This window comes from Salminus brasiliensis, chromosome 23, assembly GCF_030463535.1.
Source record: "Salminus brasiliensis chromosome 23, fSalBra1.hap2, whole genome shotgun sequence".
Lineage (NCBI taxonomy): Eukaryota > Metazoa > Chordata > Actinopteri > Characiformes > Bryconidae > Salminus > Salminus brasiliensis.
Genome location: NC_132900.1, coordinates 7,421,015 through 7,446,216, shown reverse-complemented (window position 1 = coordinate 7,446,216; position 25,202 = coordinate 7,421,015). Strand labels below are relative to the sequence as shown.

Below are 25,202 nucleotides of genomic sequence, written 5' to 3'. Positions count from 1 at the left end.
GTTCCCAGTTGCCCGATTGGCCTACCCATACAGGCCCCACATGGACATGTTAGCTGGGAAAATGTATGTTAAAATATTGACTTTGTAAATATGAAGTTGCACTCAGTAACAGCAGACAGTTTTTTTTTGTGCAAATATGTAAAAATTTATTATGGTTAAAAAAAAAAGTACAAATCAGTTTTGACAAACAATTCTGAGAGCACTTTTGTGTGCGAGGGATTAAACAATACATTAGAAAGTGACTGAGAAACACTAGCAGATGTGAAAAGTTAAGTGTTGAGAAAGAAATGCCCCTAACCTCACCCACCATCACATCAGCATACCGGACTCTTCAATGTAAATGTGTAGATTATACACGATATCTCATGATTCTTTATTTGAATGCTAATTTTATTGCAACTCTACACAATGTGTGAGGTAATATTGAAATGTTGGTTTAAGACAACTTCGGCAGAAAATAAATAAAACGTGGAAAAGTGGAACGGACACAGATATGAGAAATCCTCCTAGATGTTGGTGGTGACATCATTCAAATCTTTTCCAAGCATTCAATAAAGTCACAGCCTGCTAAAATAAGTATTCTGGCAGCGTAACGCTCCATTAGTGAGGGAGAATGTGACGGAGGGCGTGGAGCAAAATAGAGGACATGACTCAGACAATACAACAGAACAATACAATTCAACCACACACACACACACACACACACACACACACACACACACACACACACACAGCATGAACACTCTCTCTTTTTCACACATACATACACATGCACTGGTGGAATGCTTGATTAGAAGTGTGGAATGTCGATCGCTGTCGGGACGTCTCCTCTTTGAGATGTTCACAAGCTGTTGAGCTCCTGCAGGGTTTGGTCCAGGACTTGGGTCAGATTCAGATTCTCCTGCTTTGCACTGGCTATGCTCTCTGCAACAAACAGTTTGTTTTTTAGAGGCTTTCTTAGAACTAAACATGGTCTTTTCTCGTTGATATGTTTAGGGATGCACCGATACAAGACTACAAGACAATGCAGATATCCGCTATTTTTGTAATTATGTATTTGTCAATGTCAGCATAATCTGAGCAACTAAGCTTGAATAATCATTACTGTAATTATTTATGTAGACTTATTGTTTATTGTTTCTGTGGGCTTAAATATTGCCACTGTCACACAAATATCTGGTATCTCCATTTTGCAGCTGTTCACTTGTTACACAATTTCAATTAGGCAGTTTATAAACATGACTTCCATTGAAAGTTGAGAAGGTTTTCCTCTTACTGTAAAGTTGTCTTTTTAGAGATACAAGGTTTTTGCGTGACCGTGCCACTATCATCAATTCTACTGTGCCTCCTTTGTACACCAACCTTCGATAATGTGTAGTGCTCCACACTGGTGATATCTGAGGTGTTTTTGCTCTTTTAGCATCAGTGGCCATGAGAAAAGTGGTACAGCTCATGAGAGCTTATGAGAAGTGATGGGGTTTCCTGAATTTACAACGTGTTCCTCTGTAACTGTAATTTTGATTGAATGTCAATGTAACAACCACCAGGCACAACAGATTACACCACTGCCTGTTTGATTCCCGGTCTGGGTGACTATGCTGCGCTACACCAATAAGAATGATTGGGCAAGACTCCTAACACTACATTGGCTCACTTCTGTAATATGAATAACCTTATAAGTTGCTTAGCTTAGCTTAACACTCCACTATTAGTCAACAGCATTCTCTTCATTAACAGTAGGCTGTGGTTGTTAGCCTATATTCTTTAGGCTTATGTTCTTTACATTCATTAATAGTATTCTAACAGTCTTTTATTTCCTGAACAGCGCCAATATAATCACCATGTTTACCGTCTGTTAGCATATAAAATAGTTCTACAGCCACCAACACTACACATAGCACACAACAGACCTTGGGGAATGGAAAATCCAGGCCACAGATGTGTGAATCAGAGATGTACTAAGTGTAGGAAAGGCAGAAAAGAGCCATAAAAAGGGTGCAATGATCATTACATTTAATAATAACTTTATTAAAACTTTAGTATTAAAGCCAGAACATAAAGGACCACTGAAATACAGATTTCAGGTATAGAAAAAGAAATCGAAGGGAAAGGCGAGAGAGAGAAAACACACTGTGTTGGAGAAACAAAGAGGCCAAAGAGTTTATTCAGCACAGCAAGATGTGAACTGGATCGTCAACCTCATTCCTTAATGCTTTAGCAGCACCTGCGTCTGAATATTATGCATATGCAGAAAACTACGCATATTTTATAGTGGAAAAAATAGATAAAGGGAGGGGGGGGGCTTAGGCACTTAGATCTTCCATCGCAAGGTAACGGGGGAGTCATCTACATGGAGGTCATGTCATTAAGGGCAAGATCCAACTCCTCAGTAATCGCCTTGACCCTCAGCTTCTGAGCGTACAGTTCATCTGGAGGTCAAAAGGCCAGCAAAGGCAGGAGGTTCAGCAGCAGAAGGAGTGGTTCGGAGAAAACAGACCGGGAATAAGAAAAGAGAGGAAAAAGGAAATTGAGAAGAGAGTGACAACAGAGGAAAAAGAAGATCAAGGACAGTAAGGGTGTTAGCAGCTCATGCAGGGAAGGTCTATGAAAAGCTCAAATCCCCAGGAGCGTCTGTAATTATACATACAATTATGGATGGTCATTTATGGTTTTGCTCTTGGCCAGAGACTTCATAACCTGCACATTTGAGGGTTTACCCTGCTCCCATCACAGCTGAACCAGCAAATCAGCTAATTACCAAGCCCTTCCTGAGTTGGAGGTGGTGTGTTAGAGCAGGAAACCACAAAACTGTGCAGGGCACGGGGTTCTCCAAGACCAGGGTTGGAAACTATTGCTCTAGGCAACCGCTGATCCCCAACCTTGGACTCACTGCTTTAGGTAACTTGGGAACAACTGTTCTAGGCAACTTTTCTCCAGGTCCAAGTTTTAAACAGTTGCCTATGGCAGTCGATCTCAACTTTTTACCATGATATTTTTACCATATTGTCCAGTCCGTCCTGGGTATTTTTTAAAACGTTTCATTTGAAAATATAGATATTTGAATAGAAAACATGATTAAATGCCCGTCCCTGTCATACAGTTCAGATTTTAAACTCTTATTTAATGTGCATATTTAATGTCAGGTAGAACCTGTCTTCATTTTTGCAGTTTTGCAGTTTTTGACATAAAACTGACTTGGAATTAAATCTTTTTACATTGACGCCCATTGAAGTTAAAAAGTTTTTTTCCTTCTTTTATAAAGTTGCCATTTTGGAGATGCAAGGCATTCTTCCGTGACAGCTGTGAATGTGCAATATTAAGCGGATTCTGATTCTTATTGTTCATGGTGCCACATTGTGCCCAGGACATACTCCTAGTCCATGTTACCTTAAATCCAAAGGCCATGATGTATGCTATTCTGAAGGAGTGGCGTCTAGTTAATAGCTATTTTAGTGGCTCTGTATTAGGTAGTTCCGCAAACTGCACAAGCAGGGTGGGTCTAAGAGCGTAATCTCTGCTCCTTCATGCCAATAAAATGTCATCCAGCAGGCAGAAACAACGTGAGGAGACAAAGGTTAAATTCCAGCTGATACCCTGCCTTGTGTTAAATGCTACTAATTACATCACGATTGCTGTGAACTTAATAAGGAGTGCACAGGCAGTTACTGTGTTCGTTAGAGGAGGGAGGGGTTGGTTGGGCTTACCCTCGAGGTCATCGATGGTCTTTTCCAGTTTGGCCATGGTCTTCTCTGCAAACTCAGCACGATTCTCCATCTGCCAGGGGAAGAAGCAGAAGAAAGATTGCCTCAAGCTGCATTTAACACTTTAACTGACAAAAGCACCGACAAGATCCAGTCTTCCACAATGGCTACTACTCGCTGGTCTAGTTGGCCAGGAATTCCCTTATTTGCTTCCCTTCTCTGTTAGCTGCATTAGCCTCATAGGTGATCAGCTATATTAAGGGTTTAGGCAAACTTGCACAGACTTGATTTTTCAACAATCCACTCCTTTAAATGCTTTTGAGGTCGTGGCATCTCACCTCTTTCAGTTTGTCAGTGAGAACATTGATCTCCTCCTCATATTTTTCTTCTTTGTCTGCGTACTGCAGAAAGAGAAACCACTCAAAAGGTCACAACGGAACACACACATAAATATATATATATATATATATATATATATATATATATATATATATATATATATATATATACACACACACCCACACAAATACACTCAGAGTGCTGAGCTCTGGACAGGCCTACCTTCTCTGACTGGGCCTCAAGGGACTTTAGGTTGTTGGTTACATTCTTCAGTTCTTCCTCAAGGTCACCTCCTTTGCTGCAGAAAAGAAAACAGACGACATTGGTCAAATTTTGGTGAATCAACTGATATTAAAATTTAATAAAGTGAATAAACTCATACTTCCTTAGTACCACTGCTGACAACTAATTTGTCCAACAATAATTTGCTGATAAATGACACTTGTGCTGTCCCAAAGCAATGACTGTAGAAAACATGGACACCGTGGCCGCATTCCCCTCCGTTCTACAGAAATGAAGCTAAAACTGTATGCCATGTTAGCAAATTTGCAACCATAGTCTTCACAGTAAAGTCCAGAGGCGGAGCCAGGATTGCATACTCATTTGGTAGACCTGCCACCTTCTCCCAAACCAAGCGAGTCTCAGATGGCCATCATTGAGTTTACAGTGCAGAGGCAGAGCACATTTGGCATGGTTCAACTGTAAAAGTGCAGCTCATGTAAGCTCCACTACAACTCAGCTACTCTATGTAATGAACAGAAAGGACGCCACGCAGGTCCTGCAGACAACCGGCCTGTTCCAGCCAAGGCTGTCAATTACTTCGTATCTAAGTGTAACCCCGCCTTCTAACGATAAAGCTAAATAAGGGTTTAAAAACTGGGAAATTTCTGGGGGAAAATAAAGAATGTGCTAATATGAGCACAGGGGAGAACTAGCTGTTGGAATTAGACACTAGAGTAAGTTCTACATATCTGATATTCCTTGTTCTGTTTGGACTGTTTGGACATGAAAACAATGGCGAACCGTCCATCTGCCACAATCATCTCCATTCTTTCCTACTGGTTGGGTTACTGATGATGACTAGAGAAGAAACTCTGCTTACAGCTCAGAAATTTCTGCTCTCTCCTCTGCTTTCTCCAGCTCCCCTTCCAGAATCACCAGCTTACGAGCTACCTGCAATACACACAAACACAAACACACACACACACACAGTTCAATGACACAATTCTATAATAGAGAGTGTAAATTAAAACAACATACATGTGCATTTCTCACCTCATCGTATTTGCGGTCGGAGTCCTCAGCAATCTGTTTGGCCTCTTTCAGTTGCATCTCCTGTATCTCCATCTTCTCCTCATCTTTTGTAGCCCGATTCTCAATCACCTTCATACCTCTGTGTACACACACACATACACAATGTTACTCAGCCTACTTCAAGTTCCCAAGACGTTGCAGAAGAAGAGGTTTGTGCAATTCTATAGATTACATTCAAGCAGGGCACACCTCTGGTGTGAAGGTTAACGGCCTAGTCACTTTAAGCTAAAGTGCAGAGGAGGCAGCTGAGGTGGCTAATGCATCTGATGAGGATGGCCCCACATGCAACAAGGATTCCCCAGCAGGATCTGGTGAAACTTGGAAAGTGGGATAGGGATGCTTGGGCGTCTGTGCTTACACAACTGCCACTGGTACTGATAAAACCTTGCTATGTGCAGTCAGGGGCAATGGCTAGGGGCAATGGGAAAGCACCGATGCTCACTATGGGGCTGATGCTGATTCCCGCAGCTAACAGTGGGCTTGGTGTTTTGGAGGCTTAAGATGCCAAGATGTTGCAAAAGCAATGCTAGATTACACTCCTCTGGTCCGACTAAGTGTGTATGAGCATGTGTGTGTCTGCATGCTGACCTCTCGCTTTCATCTGCAGCTTTCTCTGCTTCCTCAAGCTTCTGGAGTGCAGTTGCCAGTCTCCCCTGAGCACGGTCCAGCTCCTCCTCAATCAGCTGAATCCTGCGGTTTAGAGCAGCCACCTCACCCTCTGCCTACACACACACACACACACACACACACACATCTAGAGTTTGAAATTGCATTTGAAACACAGTATAAAGTTTATTATACTGGCCTTCACAATAATTACACAACAGAAGTCTTCAATATGCAAATTATCATGAACTGTGGAGCATGCTGATCAATCACAGATGCACACAATGTGTCCACATGTTTGTAGACACCTGCTCATCCGGTGTATCTTATTTATCTGAATTATTAGAAAGTTTGCCCTGCCTCCCACCACTTTTGTCCAGTAATAGCCTCAGCTCAGGTTCTGCTTACAGTAATGCAATAGACTGAATCGGTACCCCTGTATCGTGATGCACATTGTATCGCCAGGTTTTTGCCAGTTTGGCATTAGCTCATGCATGGCTGCGTCAGAGCAACCCATTCTTCTGGAAGTTATTATATGGACACTGTATTAAGCTGAACACACTATATGTCCAAATGTTTGTGGACACATCTTGTAATGAATGTATTTTATTATTTAACGCTACTTTACCTTGCACCCATTGCTGACACTGAACTGCAAATGCACACACATAGCTTGTCTAGTCCCTCTAGACTGTAGATTTGTAGACTGCAGATAAGTATGAACCTACTGGCACCATGCTTAACACCAGGCATGGGCTAGAGGGGTACTGCATCCAGTGCACTGAGGAGTATTTAAACAGTACATGGTGCAAAGCAGGTTTGCTAATTATAACAGCTAGCAACACATCATTCACTACTTCTTCCTTCATACTCACCACTTATCTGCTCATATCTTCACTTGCTGTCTGATGCAATATCTAGTGTGGTCTGTGTTTTGGAAAGCATGTTCTGTTTTACTGTAGTGTTTGCCATTTAACAGACCAAGGCTCTGGGCAGTAGTGTCTAAAATGTCCAGCAAGAGACTAGTGGGACAACCAGCAGATATGATTTTGGCTGAAGCTTGGGCAATATATATTATATGGACAAAAGTATTGGGGCACACCTCTCTCATTGAATATAGGTGTATTATTTAGTGTATAAAATCAAACGTTTAGCCATGCAGTCTTCCTTTATACACATTACTGAAAGACTAGATATTCCTAGATATTTTACCATCAACTGTAAATTGTTTTATTGAAAAGTGGAGGTGTTTAGGGACCACAGCTTCTCAGCCAGGAAGTAAAAGACCACATAAAGTTACAGAGTGGGGATGTCGAGTGCTGAGGTGCATAATGCGTAAAATTTGCCACCGCTCTGCTGACTTGTGCATGGGTTTTTACATGGCCGAGCAGCTGCATGCAAGCGGATGGAGTGCTGTAAGGACTGGACTGGACTGGTGCAGTGAAAATATTTTTCTTGGAGTGACGAATCATTCTTCTTTTTGGCTACTGTCAGGATAGAAATGCCTGCTTGACTGCACTATGCCACCTGTAAAGTTAGGTGGAGGAGGGATAATGCTATGGGGTTGTTTTACAGGGATTGGCCTGTAGGCCTCTTAGTTCCAGTGAAGAGAAATGTGTATGATTTCATGGAAACAGTCTGAAGAAAGGCCCTATTCTGTTAATAAAGGCATGGTTGGGTGGGTGGGGGGGTTGGTGTGGAGGAACTTGACAAGCCCTGACCATACCTCCATCAAACTGTGTCTTACTTCATAAATGCTCTTCTGGTTGACTGATGTATAGACACACCAAAAGCTTGTAGGAAGCCTTCCCAGAAGAGTGTGAGCTTTTGGAGCTGCAAAGGGTGGAGCAACTCCATATTAATGCCTATGGTTTTAAAATGGGATGTCATAAAAGTTAAAAAATTAAAATTAAAATGTTTTTGTCCATATAGTATAAGCCAAGTTATTATTAGTGTTGCAGTCTTAAAAATAAAGGGTTTTTGAGCAATGCCATAGACAAACCACTTTTGGTCCCATAAAGTCATCAAGGGTTCTTCAGGAAACATGGTTCTATATAGAACCATGACCAATCATTGTACACTTGCAGGGTTCTTTACCTGGTTAAAGCATTCTTCACATTGCTGGTGAAACCTTTTAAAGCTACCTGAAGTGGCTCTGATGTTGCTTTGAGTCAAAGAACCCTTTAGCTCACAGTGTAATTTGGCAAACTGGAGCCATGTTGACCTTCCCTTCATTCAGTTGCAGTTATGCTGTATGCTACATGACCTACAGCTAAACAGGAGGACAAGGAAGTGAGCTGTTCAAAACACGACCAGAGCTTTGTAGCGTCTCCCTGCACTGAAGTTAGCTGATTGTTCTGCAAAAAAAAACACAACCTCATACAGGCTCTATGTGGTCACTGCAAAGCCTGACTGTGTGTATCTAACAAAGAGATGAGTCCCCTAACCACACCCCTTCCCTGCCTGAGAGTAGGCTACTCTTCAGCAGTGTAAGCCTGAAACCATATATGGCAGCACAGAAACAGCAGAGGACTCTATAGTATGAGGTCATCTCACCATGCCTAACAGAGCTTTTAAAACCTGGAGATGACTAAGCAACTACAGGGGCCTGCGGGGCTGCACAATGAATATATACTACTAATAATATTGTAATATTCAACTAGTGTGATTATATTGCTCCTACAATCTGGGCCATGTCAGGAAAAGCAAGTGGTTTCACACAGATAAAAAAAAAGTTTCAGAGGTAATCAGCAGTTAAAACAAACAGGGGTCCTGAGGACTCTTCCATGAAGGTCATATTTGTTCAGGCGTCGCTGCACAGTAGAACAGTGCTCCTCTACTCCAGAGGTCTTTTGCGGTCAAACATGAGTTTTTGAGTTGCCTTCCTAGCAATTTTCTTGGTCTTCCAGACCTTGACTGCACCTCCACCGCTTCTGTAACTGCCTTTTCTTAATTACATGACACACTGAGGAAACACCTACCTGAAAATACTTTGTGATCTTCCTAAAGCCTGACTCTGCTTTGTGGGCATCAGTTTATCAGAGTGTTCAGAGTGCTAGGCAGCTGCTTAGAGCAGTGCATGGCTGCTGATTGTTGGGACAAGGTTCGAAGAGTCAGAGAGGGGTTCACAATGCAAAGTATGGCAAGTTTTGTGTACTTGGTAGTACTGACTTTGGCAAGTTTTCATGTGAGTGAGGATGGAAGGATGCTGTACAGTAATTTTGCAATTGAAACAGCAGCGAAATACGGTATATGGGATATTTGGCTGTGCCAAGTCCACACAACTGATGACGTTTCCAAAGTCCACAGGAACACAAGCACAGGTAAGGATGCAGACTGAGAATCACCCTGCATATTTATAAAGCTTTGAATGCGCTTACACTTGCATTTTTATGTAACTTGGCCTTCTCCAGATATTATCCTAATACTCAAGACGCATCAAGTGACCCAAGAATAAATGGAGTCCAAGATAAGCACATCTTTGGACTACGAATTACAAAACATTAGAGTTCTACAACACTCTTTTTAGTACCCTTAATAACTGTCTATGGGAATCTGTATTACAGTAAGCAAATTACAGTACATACAGGCCTAGTAAAAGTACTACGGCAACAACAATATCTAATACAAACCCAGATAACGACTGTCTTTGTTTGCTCCTCACTCGAGGCCGTGTGGGTTGATTACACTTTGCCCCATCTGCGCAGTCAGATTAGTGCCAATGGACAAAGTGAGCACTGCTAACAAGTGATAGAGATCAGGAGTACTAGAGTCAATGTGAAAAATACCCATTTTAAGCACTGTAGGGTGCTAAAAGTTTTATAATCAAGAATACCCAACATGCAATTTACATTAAACTAAATGAATATAAATATTATATATTATTAATCAAATAATGTAATATAATAATATGAGCATGTGTAAATTCCACAGTTATTGATTATTCATTTCATTAAGCCAATAAATCTGTGGAACATCAATACTGCCTCTTTTTGGGTCAAACTGGATGATTTTGGACCACTGCTGTGTGGATTTGATTGCATTCAGCGACAAGAGTGTTAGTAAGGTCACGATGTTGGATGATCACCACTTCACCTTAACTCCTTAAGTAATCCCAAAAGTATCAGATGGAGCACCAACCATCATCCCAGAGAACACAGTTCCACTGCTCCATAGCTCAGTGCTGGAGGGCATTGAGCTAGACCACACCTGGCATTAGGCATGGTGCCAACAGGTACTTCCTACTGGGGAACGTCTAGACAAGCTGTGTATTGCAGCAATGGGTGCAGCTTACTGCTGAACTATCTAAACTATACCGCTGATTGTGGCAAGTTTGCAAACAGCCAATAAACCTGAGGTAGGTCATGGAAATGTGCATACAGCCTTTTACTGTTTACAAGCCTACTGCATAGTACAGAGTGGATAATATCAAAGTATTATTTGACAAATGAATCACTCCACAAAGTGCACTTAAAGAGCCAGATTTTAACAATATCTATCCACACTGACACAGTCCACGATGGAAAGTAAGAACATACACAAGCTGTAATGAGAAGGCTTGGGGCACATTTGGAAAGTGCCAGGAGCGCGGTGTGACCCTAAACAGCTTCATCTTAATAGACTGCGTACCGTGCCACTATTCTGCAGTTAAAAATAACAAGAAGCGACCAGGCAGCCACTTCTACGGCCTCGTCATTTTTAGTCTGAAGTACGTCTACCAATTAGATTCCTACAGCAAGCCCGTCTAGACTGGTGAAGCCACGATATCATCAGACAAGTTGTGCATCTGAATGAAGAGGAAAACATCCCACAGAACTGTTCCTACGTGGGGTGAACTCCAAACGTAAACAAACTGAGCGTTGTCTTTCCTCCAGAGATTGCTAAAACCTAACATCCCCAATAACGATGAGGAAATGAAGACCAAAACCATTACGGCTGATTAGATACTTCCTGTGTTCTGCTAATGTAGAGTCAGTCAAGTCTTTAAAGTCTCTATGTTGGTACATCCACTGCTCAATTGGTAGTAAATACTGGTTTTGTGTTGCTGTGCTACAATCTTCTCTTTCTATCATCTTAACACTGGTGAGGGACGTTGCTTCTACCATCTTCTGCTGAGGGACGCTGCATGCAGCTCACGCACAGCCAGAATGAAACTACAAGGCCTTTAGCAGTACAAACGACAGGAAGTGAAAAAGGTAAAGTGTGTAGACGGCGTCACATCCCATACTTCCCGTGGACACCGTTTCCAGGAAGGGGGCTCACAGCCTGTGCTGCTGCGGTGGCTGCATTAGTGGTCTGTTTAAGCATCGTTTCCTCTGCTAAAAAACTAGGCCTCGTAGACCAGACCTTTCAGACGCTCACAGGCTTTTACCCAGGCTCTTCAATGTAGCAGTTACGTGAACAATCAGACTTCTTACCCCAAATGGAGCTGTACCCTGCTTCACCTGCTCTACTGCAGGTACTGTACAGACCTAAAGCTTTTGGGCTGTTCCACAAATTCCACATATTCACAGCTTATGAACTCAGTGCCTTCAGGGGACTCATTTTTTCCCCTCCAATGAAATGGGGGAGAGATCTAAGCAGGCAGCGGCCTTGTGGAGGGAACAGGTGGAAGAATTGATGGGAGAAATGACTCAGTGAGATTTTCCACAGGAAATTAGTTTCTCTTTCTTTTTTCTCTCCACTCCTCAGTCTCCTGAGTAGAAGTCCACATCTAGTGAAAGCGCACCATCTCGTCTCAACACTCCAGAGCACTCAGAGCCACAAAGTACACCCAAAGCAAACCCAAATACACACACTTCTGAGGCTTCATTCAAATCTGAAATCGCTGACATACAACAGAATCAAGCGGCTACGTTAGAGAGCCAAGAACGTGGTGATAATGTGCCAAATAAAGGGGTTCTCTACTAAATGCAACCATGTGAAAGGATTCTTTGCCTCAAACAACTGTGGAACTCTTTCTAGTGCTATACAGACACGTTAAATCACAAACTTGTATCTCCAAAAAGTCAATATGTAAAGTTCTTATTCCCAACTCATTTAGAAAAATGATTGTTGGTCAGTGTAAAGAACAGCTGGCAGCTTCAAATGATGTCAAAAAGTGCAAAACGCCATAAATGGAGATACAAGGTTTTTGCGTGACAATGAACAAAGTTCAATGGTTTTTCATATTCAAGGTTTTTATAAGGAAGTGCTCCACATTCTTGCGTGTAGTGTAGGACTCTACTGCTCGTCTGGATGGCTTCGTTTCGGACTGGGTGGAAGAACCATTAGTGCTCTAAATCCGCGGTTCTCATACCGGTCCTCGAGGACCCCTGAAAACCTCAAGACTTTAGCTCCAACTCTCAACACGCAGAGCTCAGCGATGGGCGAGATCACATCATATTTGATCATTATTTGTATAAAGTATGTCTGAATATGCTTTCATATTAAGCATATTAAAAATATATATACAAACAGCATGATTCGTTTGTTTACCTGGATTTAGTGCAGAATCTGACCTGCTGATTTTGTATATGTTGCCGATAGTCGTTTTAATGCTGCAGTACTGATGCTTTGGTCTGTTTTATACCTTAAATGTGTCCCAATATTGTTTTTATAAAGAAATTAAGCTGAGCCTTGAGGACCAGTTTGAAAAGCACTGATCTAGACAGCTTAGTGAGTATGCATGGACTGAGCTGAGCTGAGCCGAGCCGAGTTAGGACCAGGCAATATGACAATATTTGAATCGTATCATGATCAATTTACACAATATACTTTTCTAGGCATATGGAGGATATGGTCAGTGCTTAAAGAACCCTGATCAGCTGCACGTTTCATTAGCTACGAACAGTGAAGTTAGTCCTGTTTAATCAGATAGAGTGTAAATATTGTGTAATAATATTGCACTATATAATAATAATAATAATAATAATAATAATAATAATAATAATATATATACACACACAATTCTTTTTTTTTTTTATCAGATTGGCCACCCCTAGGCTGAGTATTCATGGCAATCCCAAGGTCTGGATAACAGGCATATGGATTTCTGAGTAAATAAATAGGCCTAAAGTGATTTCTCTTAAAATATAATAATATAAACAACACATTTCCCAGCCATGAGCTGAATCTAGTCCTAAATCACTGGGAATTAAATTTAATCCAGGTTTAGACTCAATATTAGTCTAGAAACCTGAGCTGAAATGATGCTGGAGAACACACTAGACTGAGCGTTTCCACTATTTCATCTGTGTATATATATTTGTATATTTGTATATATATATATTTTTTTGCTTATATTTCTATATTTTCATATTTTTATATTTTATTCTTTAACTTAAATGTAACTTATTCTATTTTCATTTTATTCACTTTATTTTTCTTTTGCACTTTTGCACTTTACTTCATTAAGTTAAGGTTTAGTTTAAGTTTAAATGTAGATTTTATTGTATAGCTTGATGTGGGCAGACTGTCATAAAAGCATTTCACTGCAAGTTATACTGTGTATGACTATGTATGTGACAAATAAAATTTGATTTGATTTGATTTGATTTGATTTGCAGGCTGAAAGGCAGGGACAGGCAGCAGAAGCAGCGGCAGACTGAGGAGCAGGAGCAGGAGCAGGAGCAGGAGCAGGAGGAGGACGAGGAGGAGGGCAGCGTGTAAGAGAGCTCCACTCACTTTCTCCCGGAGGTCCCTCTCGTCGTCCAGCTCCCTCTGCAGCAGCTGGGCTCTGTCCTCCGCATCGTCCGCCTGCTGCTGCAGCGCCTGGATCTTCCTCTTCACCGCGTCCAGCGAGTTCACAGACATTACTGAGCTAACGGCGGAGACGGCCAGAGGTAAACCAGCGACGCTAAAAAGTCCTCAACGACACCGAGGAGGCTGAGCAGCGCCGGACAGCTGGGTTATAAAGTGACTCGCTAGAAGCTAGGCTCAGTTTTAGGGATTTTCCCACTGCTTTGATTTCCTTTCTCTCAAAACCTCAGTTCAGGGTTTCCATTCAGACTGCTCGGACCGCTCCAGCTCGGGAATGAGGAAGCCTGGGGGAGAAAGGGGGGAATGGGACCTGAAGAAAGTTCCTAAATTCCTCCAATCCTGGGAAGAAGCTGGATTCTGGAGACATCCCGCCTGCAGGAGGGAGGGGAGTGGGGTGGGCTGGGGTGGTCTTTACCCATGAGCGTTGTAGTGAATGAGAGATTTAATTGAAGCGACTCGTTTGAACCGAGTGAATGAATCAAACCTCCGATGCAATGATTGATTCGCTTTTTGTGACAGATAATATCACAAAGTGCTCACAGAAATCTGGTGATAATTTTACGTTCTTGTTATTATAATTTATAGCATATATGCCTAAAATGATACATTTATTATGTTGATATTGGGGTTGTAAATATATTTAGTTGCATCATGATCTGTCGTTTTAAGTGAATGAATCAATTGCATCGATTCTGTTTGAATGGATAGATCGGCTCATTGATTAATTATGTAACTAAAACTAAAAACTAAAAGTAACTAAAAAAGAAAATTTCTAGGCTACACTCTCAGGGCACTTTATTAGGAACAAAATATTAATATTATAACTATTTTAATTAGAAATAACTATCCTTTATTTATAATATTTATCCTATAATTATCCTTTACTTATCCTTTAATTATATAATAACTATAACTGATCTTCCTATGCTGACATGATTGCGTCAAACAATTCCTGCTGATTTTTCAGGAGCACCTTAATGCCGCAAATCTCCAATTGTACCACGTCCCAAAGGTGTCTCTTGTATTCACATCCAGAGACTGGGAAGGCCACTGAAGAACACTGAACATGGCTGACAGAAGTGCATCCAGATGTGGTCTTCTGCTGTTGAAGCACATCTGCCTCAAGATCTGACTGTTTTTTTTTTAGTACATTATTCTGAGTAAACTCTGAAGACTGTTGGAGATCAGGGGATTCTTAGCAGTTCTACAAATACTCAAACCAGCCAGTCTGGCACCAACAATCAAATCAAGCTCAAAATTCATTTTAAGGAGTGACTTTTTTAAAGAGTGCGTTTAGTGTTAGTTAGGTTCACAAAATTTCACAAAAACGTTTGATGCATATATCTTGAACCAGGGAAGCCCAGTCCTGGTGATCTACATTTATTTAGGGGGGGCAATGTGGTAAAAATAGTTAGAGACATTTTCATGTGCATAATTCTGGATGAATGGACCAATAATTAACTAATTAATTAATTCATTCATTCATTCATTAATAATATTTTATTGTATTTATTTTACATTGACTTCTATTCAAAGTTAAGACCATTTTTGCCTTCTCCTGTCACCATTTTGGAGATACATGTTTTTCATCAACATCAACGATATTAATGTTAGATCTGAGCTCTCCACAGTGGTAGCCTCAACAATCTGCAAGACCCCCGGCCTACACAATGTGGAAGCTGTTGCAGAAGAGTAGCTTAGCTAACTTACCAGTAGACTTGTTTCTGTTATGATTCATTTGTGCATGTGAATCAGTTCAACTGAATCACTTAAGAGAGTCGCTCAAAATGAACAATTCTTTTGTAACCCGCACATCACCACACTGTTGCCCTGGATCCTTTCAATGTGCACTGAATGCCCGCTGAGCTCTGCAAGAGTTCAAGACTAAAGTGCACGAAGTGAAGTGAGGGGCACACTGCGACACAAAGCAGGCTTTTGAGACGCCACCTTGACAAATGACCTGGCTGAGAGTGGGCGGTGGGATTTAGCTCGCCGCTTAGCCTGCTTGTAACAACAATCACTGTTGCATTGTGGACAATGATACTCTCCTGGCAGTTGTACTTCTAAGTTCGGAGAATGTTAATAGGTCTCAGTGGCTGTCATAACTCACCATCATGGTCCTCTGACCCCCAGCTGCCTCCTCTATCTGTCCCAGGGCTGTTTACTCTGGGATTCCCTGTGAATTCCCTGTCTCTTGTTGTTTAGACTTATGTGAAGTGCATTTAAGTGATGAGTAAACCTCTTTAGGATCCACTTAATTGAGGTTACTGTAAACTTACACTTAATTTACTTTACTGTAAGCATGTGCTTTTGGCAGTGACGAATGAGTTATGGTCATTGCTCGAAAGACACAGTAGTAAAGGGCCTAGATGGCATTGGAATCTATGCTATGATCCTGCAAAGCAATAGTTTGGCTCCAAATCAATGTCCCCTTACCTCAAATGTAGTCGGTCACACGTGTTTGGTGTCTGACCTTTGCTTCTTTAGTTTGGCTAATGTAGCTAACATGTAATGCAGTTTATTAGTAAATAGCCTAACACACATTGCATGTCAGAAATACCACACACTCACTTAAGCTAAGTTACGCTTCAAATTCACTGTGGTGCTCCTCTGACTATACTAGGGAGGATAGCGTCACTGTCTCGCGTCGCTACACTGGGCTCGGCGCTCTGCTAACAGTACCACCTCAGTCCATATACTTCTTTTATTTTAAGTGACGGTTCTGTGTCTCTCGTCCAGAAAAACTTGTCCAGAAAAATGGGTCCTACAGAGATGGCCCAAAGCACGAATTACACATTTCCCGACTTTAGGGGAAGCCTAGGAGTTGCTTTAAAGAATGGCTTTGACTTGCTTATTTTTTCTGACACCATATAGCTTTTAGTATTTACTGGTAATTCAAGAGGAATGGGACACAGGAGTGTATTTATGTACGTAAAAGAAATTTTACGTTTTTTTGGGGCTGGTATGAACAAGTATATTTTTATATATACTTACATCAATCAGCCTTAACATTAGCGCATCTACATATGTTAAGTAGGTTCCCTTGTGCCGCCACAATAGACCTGACTATTCGAGGCATAATCTCTAAACGTGTCCTGTGATATCTGGCACCAAGACATTTGCAGCAGATCCTGTCAGATGTGAGTTGGGACCTTTATGTGCATCACTGAGCCCATGACCCTGTCACCGGTTCCCCAGTTGCTTTTCTTGAAGCATTTTGGTAGGTACTGACCACTGCATACCAGAAAAACACCCTACACAACGTGCCTGATGTTCTGACCCAGTCGTCTAGCCATCACAATCTGCCCATTTCCCCTGCTTTTAACACACATCACCTTCAAGAACTGACTGTTCACTTACTGCCTAATAGATCCCACCCCTTAACAGATGCCACTGTGGATGATGATCAGCATTTTTCACTTCACCTGTGTGCTAAAGGTAAGGCTGATTGATTATATATATATATATATATATATATATATATATATATATATATATATATATATAGTACAAAATGGACAAAAGCATTTTGCCCAAGCTAAACAGTCAACGTAAAGCCTGTATTTTGTTTGTTCCTTTGTCCAGTAGTGTGAACTAGATGAGAACTATATGAAGGAACGCTGGCCCTCAAACTTTCCTTCAACTCAATCTTTTTCCCAGCAGTTTCAATATTGCCATTCCCCCAAGGGCTTGCAAGGCTTCCCCTATCACATGACACCACCAGTGCTGGGATAATGAGGGCTAGAATGGTAAGAGCCCCCTTCAAGAAGAGCCATCAAATGTTTCTGAACAGCTACAAACACAACCACACCACCGGACAGCTTAACAGGCTTGGAGGAGAACATCATTAACAGACACTCACACTGGAGAGTATACAGTAGCACTGGACGATGGGAGAGTGCCATCCTACCCACCACGGATGGCTGTGGCATCACTAGGAATCAAGCTCGTAATTTCCTCATAATAGAGCCAGCGCTTAGACAGCTGCGCCACTCAGGAGCTCCTGTATTGTTTCTTATATTTTATTAAAGTGGAATTGATACACAAACACACACAAATACACACAGCTTCAGAAGTAGGATTTATGCGTCTTCATCCCAGGAGGGGATCAGAGTTCTGCAAATGCTTTTTCAGCAGAAACAGAGTGATTGTTTGCAGAACAGGAATAATCAGACGCTCCACATGGAAAAGGCATGATGCGAATGGAAACACACAGTCAGGCTTAATCCTGAAATTGTATGTGTATAAGTGTGAGGGTCTGTATGTGAATGTGTAGGAGTGTGTGCATGTGTGTGTGTGTGGTTGGTCGTTTGTGGGAGCTGCGGACAGCAGGAATGTGTGTGTGTGCTTTCTCTCCCCAGCGGAAGGGCTTCATTACACTCTGGAGGGGAGACTTCACTGTTTGCTTTAGACGCATTCCAGCCATTCCTGGGCCTCTGCATAACTGACTGGGGTCTGCCTCAGTGTGTGTATGTGTGTGTGTGTGTGTATGCATGAAAGTGTGCATATGGCAAAGGCTGTGAATGTGTCAGTGAACAAAGAGGATAGAGTTTTAAATAAAAAAAATAAAAAAATAAATAAAAGAATAAAAGCTGTGGATACCAGAATTTTACCATAAAATATACAGCCTCAATGTATAAGACATTACAGTGTGCTTTTTGGCAACCATACATTTTATATTCAGGAAGAGTTTTTTTTTAGGTTAGAGTTTGATTCCATATTTTATATTTTTATTTATGGTAGAATATGGAATCAAACTCCAGCTGTAACAAAATAACCGTAAATAAAAACATCATTGAATATAAAATGAATGGTTGCCAAGAAAGTACCGTATGGTACACAAGTATACAGTACTGATGTGTGCCATAAAAAGTAAATTATTAAGAAAAAGTGGGTTTGGTTTTACCTGAGCAAACGGACTCTTTGCAAACTCTGTAATAAATGAATGACACAAACTGCTGTAAACGTCACGTCCAACCTACTTTTTTTTTATAATGATCCCCTTGAGTCATGTGTTGGCAGCTCACTGTGTCTGCTCTCGGCCTGTAATTTATCTCTCTGCAGGCCTCAAAGGTGCTTCTTTCTATAAAAATGTTTTTTTCATACTTTTACTGCAGAATTTCTGTCTCTTTAACTTTGGAAGGGTTGAAAATAGTTCCAGTTAGGAAGAACAGCAATAGCTTTCAGACAAAAGCAATTCAAACCTGCCACAGCTGTAGTATACTACTGTCGCTACTGTCCAGGGCCGTAAACAGGCAAAGTCAGATTTTCAAAGTTTCTCCCTTTTCAAATGTAGTGATTCAGTTAAGACATGTTTTGTTGGGGTCTGCTGATTTATTAGCTTTATGCTGGAGCTACAACACAAACATAAGAAGCAGCAAACTTCGGACACCAAGTATCTCTTGGCTGAGTGACTACATTTGAGGGTAAGGGGAAAACTGTGGTTGTGTTAATTAGATTTTTTCCCCCAAACTATTCCTTTAGCTACTCAGAGTCTTTGTCAGAGATTCCATGGGCATAAGGAGTTTGCAGAGCAACTGCTTCTGTGGAGAAGCGAATGGAGTGATGAAGCGAGTGGAATGTGGAGGAATATGTTTTGCAGAGGGTCTGATCTAAGCCTGTCACTTGATTCTCCGGGATGAAAAGACAATGGTGTGTCTAAACGTCTTTCAACCCAACCAGGTGCCGAAGTCTGCCTCAGACATGTCATAGAATGTGAAATTTAAAGAGTCCAAACCATGGAAAAATGTAATTTCCTTGATTTTTAAAAACTTGTTACTTCGAAAATGTTCAAAATGCGCTCTTTAATTTTCACTCCATGTATGGAAATCAAACTGCAAAACTGTTTGTTTTAAATTCGTCATGGTTGTGATGTGACAAAAGTAGTTTGTAATTTGCAGACATCAGAATTAAAGGGGCAGTAACAAACAGCCTGCAAAAGAGTTTGTTTGTAATTCGTCAAGATTGTGATGTCACAAAAATAATTCACATACATTACATTAAAGGTACAGTCCCAAGTCTGTTGGTTGTGATGTCACAAGGGTATCAAACACAAACCTACAAAAAAACTTGTTTTGAATTTGTCATGGTTGTGATGTCACAAACATATTTTACATACATCATTCAGCATTAAAGACACAATAATGAAAGCAGCCTGTTTAAATCTACATCTAAAGAGATGTGGGGAAACTGATGGAGGTTGAATTTGAGGGAGATCAAAAATCTGAAAGCTATAAGCTATATAAGCTGTATCGTATTACTTTAGCTATATACACTATTTCAAGGTTCCTTTAGGTAAAGGCAATGGTTCTGTATAATGAAGAGGGAACACTTTTAGCTTTTGGCAGATAATATGATCTTATATCTGATCATTACTCACTTCTGTGGCCTTCTTCTCTGACAGTTCCAGTTTCTCCTGGGCATCTTTAAGGGCCTCTGAGTACTTGTCCAGTTCATCCTCTGTCGCCTTCAGCTTCTTCTGCAGCCCCAGCAGCTCGTCCTCAAGCTGGACACAACAGGGACATACTCAGATGCTACATTTGCACATTTGATTATCCTGACATTGTGTGTCAATCAATCTATCACGAGCCCTAGAATGAGAAATGTCAGCATAGTTAAATTAGGAGAGTTCAGAACATGGAGGTGATAAACCGTTAACCTCAAACACTCTCGTCTCTTCATTCAAAAGAAAATCCAGCAGAGCAAAACCGAGCTGTAAAACAGGCCAATTCTTTCTAAACAGTCTTGACTTGTTAGATTTACGTCCACAATTTTTTACACAGCCAGCCCTCTAGTGAAATCCTTTCCTTCTTTCAAGGCTAAACACAACAGCTACTTCTGGAGAATATAGAGGTTAAATAGAGGAGATAAAGAGTTTAAATGCTAGCTAGACTGACCAGAGAAGGAGAAATGGCTGACCAGAACAATTGCGCGAAAGACAGGGGAATTGCCTTGTGCCACGCGGAGGCCAGAGGAGCAGCTTTAAAGGCTAAAAAGGAGCGCTAAGAAAGGACAGATGCTAGTGAGTGGGTTCTAGGCTAAAATCTAAAACAGCTGACCGGCTACCGTGTCTTCAGTTAAGTAACCGCTTAATGTACCAAGAGGACATCGACACTATGCATTAAGACTTGGGGATAATTTCAGTGCTAGGCTAAGTAATGTGCTGCATCATGGGGATGTGAATAATGTAATAAAAGCAGATCCCGCTGTTACTGAGGTAAAATATCAGGGTTGTAAATAGGCCTGTAAAATAACACCTAAGCATTTTACACCTCAAGTTACTTATTTACTATTTATACATCAAAAATCTCTCTTAAAATACTCAGTAATTGCCTTTTATAGCGTATTTATGGGAATCATTTAGACTTTCTCCCCCTAGGGAGAATTGTTTCCTTGCATTTGCATTGGAGCTTCAATGCTAATGTGGCTAACAAGCAACAGAGGTTTCTAGCCTCAAATAAAAAAAAACTGCATGTCTAAATCATCATACGCTCGGCTCAGCGTAGAGGTGTTAGGTAACCCTAAACAGAGTCGCTAATGTGTTTTCTGACACTGTACGACAGTGAAACTCAATAACTAAAGAAGTGTTTCGCTAACTGTGTTTAGCCTAATTGACTACTACTACTAACTGGTGCAAGGGGAACTATGTGTAATAGTAAACCCTTTTAGCCACTATTTATGAAAAATGTATGCATAAAATGATACATAAGGATGTTAAATCATATTCGTCATTTAAAACATTTATAATGATCTAATATCATTTAGCTTTTTAAAACCTCCGTATCTTCGGCTTTCTATCTAACCTTACTCCAATGTACACTGTATAACATTTTTACAGACTAAAATATCTACAGTTGTTAATATAAGAAGTAATTCCAAACTTTTGACCTGTACAGCATGCCGAATATCAATGCCCTGAGGCCCGTCTTACAGGATTAAACTGTAACATCAAAGCTCTTGGACAGACCCTTCATTGCCCTTTTCAGACGGGTCACAGACAAGATGCGTAGGTGAAGACAGACAAACCTATTAATAGTGTTCAGTCACACTACAGGCCGACTCAAACCCCAAACCTCTTAGGTCAAAAATATCAACACCCTGCTCATCAGCATGACTCCATTTGCTTCAGTTGTCTATAGAGACTCATAATTTATATGGGCCCCACTTGACCAGCTCGACCAGCTATACCCAATTCTGGCAAGAGAGTCAGAGACAACTGGAAATGGTCAGGGTAATTCATCTCCTGGCAATGGGGGGGTGGGGGGTGGCGGAGGGGCCCTCATATTTGAAGTAATGGAGATCAGATTCTAGATATGGGGTTGGAACTCATTTGGAATCTGTTGTTCTCCAGACCCCGAATTCCACTCTGCTCACACCATCACACCCATCAGCTCCAACCTGAGCATCTGCTGATGTTTCAGTACTTGAATCCTTCTGAGGAGCATGTTGTTCTTGGAGGTTGGCATCAACCAAGAAAACAGTAGATCTGGGCCTCTTAATACATAATATGTAGGCTAGAACTGTGCTGAGTTCTTTATGCAACAGGCCTGTATGCCAAAAACCTGCTGATTCCTAAGATCTGCTGAGCTCTCACTAGCCTTGCATGTCTAAGAAACCTCCCTAAATTACAACAAGGCAGTGGGATGGTTGTGACTTGTCATAAACATCCCACAGGAACATGCTTTTTTCTAGACACTTCCATCCTGGAGCTCTGTAACCAACACCAGCATGCCAGTGGGGCATCTGGGATGGCTCAGGGCTATTCCTGATGAGCCCACATCCCTCTAGTTTGCTCCCTGGTGGGGTTTGGTGATGCCAGGCTGTTCCTGGGAACTGGACATGGCTCCTCCCTCTTTTCCATCTGGTTCTCCTCACTATTCGTGGTTCAACAGTAGAGACTGGGTCTGTCATACATGGAGTGTTGACACTTAGTATGTACAGCAGTGTTTGTGCTTATGGGACTATATGTAATACCATTCAGTGCAGCATAGCAATGATGCCAAATAAGAGCTAACTGTGAAATAATAACAACACTGGCCACAGAGGAATTTCACCTGCCTTCTATTGAAGGACCTATGTATATATCATATTAATAGACTATAGTGCAGTGGTTCCCAATACCAACAAAGCTCTAAAACATACATACATCAATCCATCCATCCACACAGCCATCCATCCATCTACGTCTAGATCCATCCATACATCCTTATATTAATTAATGAATCCATCCATCCATCCATACATCCATCCAAGGTTTAAATTATATTTTTCATCCATCCATCCATCCATCTTCTTCTAGATCTACCATCAATCCATCTACGTATTCATCCATCCATTCATCCATCCATACACCATCCATCTGCTTCTGGATCCATCCATTCATCCATACATCTTCATATTAATTATTTACATCCTTAAGTACTTTATTCATTCATTCATTCATCCATTCATCGTCTTCTAGATCTACCATCCATCCATCCTTCCATCCATACACCATCCATCTACTTCTAGATCCATTCATTCATCATTCTATCATTCATTCATCCATCTACTTCAAGATCTAGCCCTCCATCCGTCCATCCATCCATCAATCCATCTACTTAGAAATTTATCAATTCATTCATCCATTCACCCATCCACCCACCAATCAATCCATCTACTATACATCCATGCATCATACAGCCACCCACCCATCTATCCATCCAACTACTTATACATCCATCCATCCAGCGATACACCTGCTTCTAGATCCATTCATCCATCCACCGCTAGGTCGATCCGTCCATCCATCCATCCATCCATCCATCTATTCATCCTTCCACCCACCCACCCATCTATCATTCACTTTTACATACATCCATGGATATCTCTTATCCCTCATTCACCCATCCATCCATCCCTCCCTCCCATCTCCATGTCTCACCAGCTTCCACTTGTCCTCTGCTGCTTTCTTGTCAGACTCGGCCTGCTCTGCACGGTCAATGGCGTTTTCCTTGTCCAGCTTCAGCATCTGCATCTTCTTCTTGATCGCCTCCATTTCTGCTGCCTGTGGTTGGACTTTCTTAAGAAAAACGGATTGAAGTCTGGATGGAAGTGATGAGTGCTGCTTCTCTCAGGTAGAGCGATAGAGAAGACAACAGAGCTGAGAGTGCCTTTCTCTGTCAGAGGAGGAGATGAAGAATGACAGAGAGGGAGAGGGAGAGAGAGAGAGAAGTAGTGGAGAGAAAGAGAAGGGGCCACTCAGACTGAAATGCAACACTGCTGTGGAAGGTTTAAACCTGAGGTACTGGAGATTAGCCCATACTCCCTGGTGACACCCCCTCCCTGTTCATACCCCTCCACACACACACAAAATCACACATGCTACCCCTCAAACATGCATACCCCCTCCTCGCGGCCCAACCCTTCATCTAAAGCCGTTCTCACAACCAATCTCCATATTTGGCTCTTGCGGCCTTTCGTTTTGAGCAGAGCACTATTGAGAGGGAATACTTATCACTCTTGCTGTGCAATTCAGTGACTTTAGAGTAAAATGCTGTGGAAATGACGTGTGTAATCCATTTGGTCTCTCTTATGCATTAGAAAATAGACTAGCTTACAGGTTGCACCGTTCAAGGCCTTTGCTATGATTTTTTCATATATTAATTACTTTATTAAGTGCAGTTAGCATATAATATATTGTATATATTTCTTTATTATAATTTATACTACTTACTCAATTGACCTACTCGTGCTCTGCCCACAAATGCATTCTTCCAAAGCAACAGCTGCATGGTAGGGCAAAAATGCAAAAATCCTGTTCAGTAGAATGGGACATTGGTTTAGTCTCTACATATGGACTTAGAGATGCTGTGCTATCATGCTGGACTATGCTTTTGTAGTTGATGAAGTCCATAAACTCTGTAGGTAGACCAACACTTCACCCTGATAATTGTGATACTCTCATAAGTAACATCATTGTCATAGACCCTAAAACCCTGCCCTGTGGGACTCCACAAAATGTGTCTTAACCAAACAGTTACCGGATCACTCATAGTAGTTTCTGAAGGACGATTAATGACAGATTTATAAACGTAGGGTTCAAAGGGTTAAAAGTATTCAAAAGAGAAACAACACTGACTGGTTTGCCACCATGCTAATGCCCTTTTGCTCAATTGCAAAGAACAATATACACATATCTTTTTAAAAGTAATAATGTACTCGAAGTTTAAGGTATTCTATTAGAATCTGAGCTAGAGTTGTGCACTGCAACTGACCTGTCCATGCTCAGAACTGAAAAAAAGGCCTGGCCAGCTGAAGCTGGTCACTCAAACTGGTTTAACTCTTGACCAGCATAGGCTATGGTTTCATTTGAGATTTGATGGTTTAGCTGGTCTACAAGCATGACATCAACCTGAACAAGCAAGACCACCAGTATGAGCAGGCTTGATCATGCAGGTTGACCAGCACAACCAAACTGATCGACCAGAATGACTTAACTGGTTGACCAGCATGACCAGGAGC

At 41.3% G+C, this 25,202-nt stretch overlaps 1 protein-coding gene across 4 annotated transcripts; it reads right to left on the bottom strand.

Moving 5' to 3' along the window:
- Positions 1 to 133: 133 nt before the first annotated feature.
- Positions 134 to 23,984, bottom strand: tpm4b (tropomyosin 4b). 4 transcript variants are annotated; one of them, XM_072669493.1, is made up of 9 exons: positions 23,623 to 23,978; positions 20,080 to 20,205; positions 5,943 to 6,076; positions 5,316 to 5,433; positions 5,143 to 5,213; positions 4,263 to 4,338; positions 4,040 to 4,102; positions 3,705 to 3,774; positions 134 to 924 (listed from the first exon to the last, which is right to left on the bottom strand). In XM_072669493.1, exons 1-9 carry the CDS (start codon positions 23,734 to 23,736, stop codon positions 842 to 844), a joined length of 855 nt encoding a protein of 284 aa, XP_072525594.1. In that variant the 5' UTR covers positions 23,737 to 23,978; the 3' UTR covers positions 134 to 841. The 4 variants fall into 4 exon arrangements, with proteins under 4 accessions (XP_072525594.1, XP_072525595.1, XP_072525596.1 ...); XM_072669495.1 differs by lacking the exon at positions 134 to 924 and adding an exon at positions 1,974 to 2,429 and having other exon boundaries at positions 23,623 to 23,984; XM_072669494.1 differs by lacking the exons at positions 20,080 to 20,205; positions 23,623 to 23,978 and adding an exon at positions 13,626 to 14,037.
- Between the last annotated feature and the right edge of the window lie 1,218 nt (positions 23,985 to 25,202).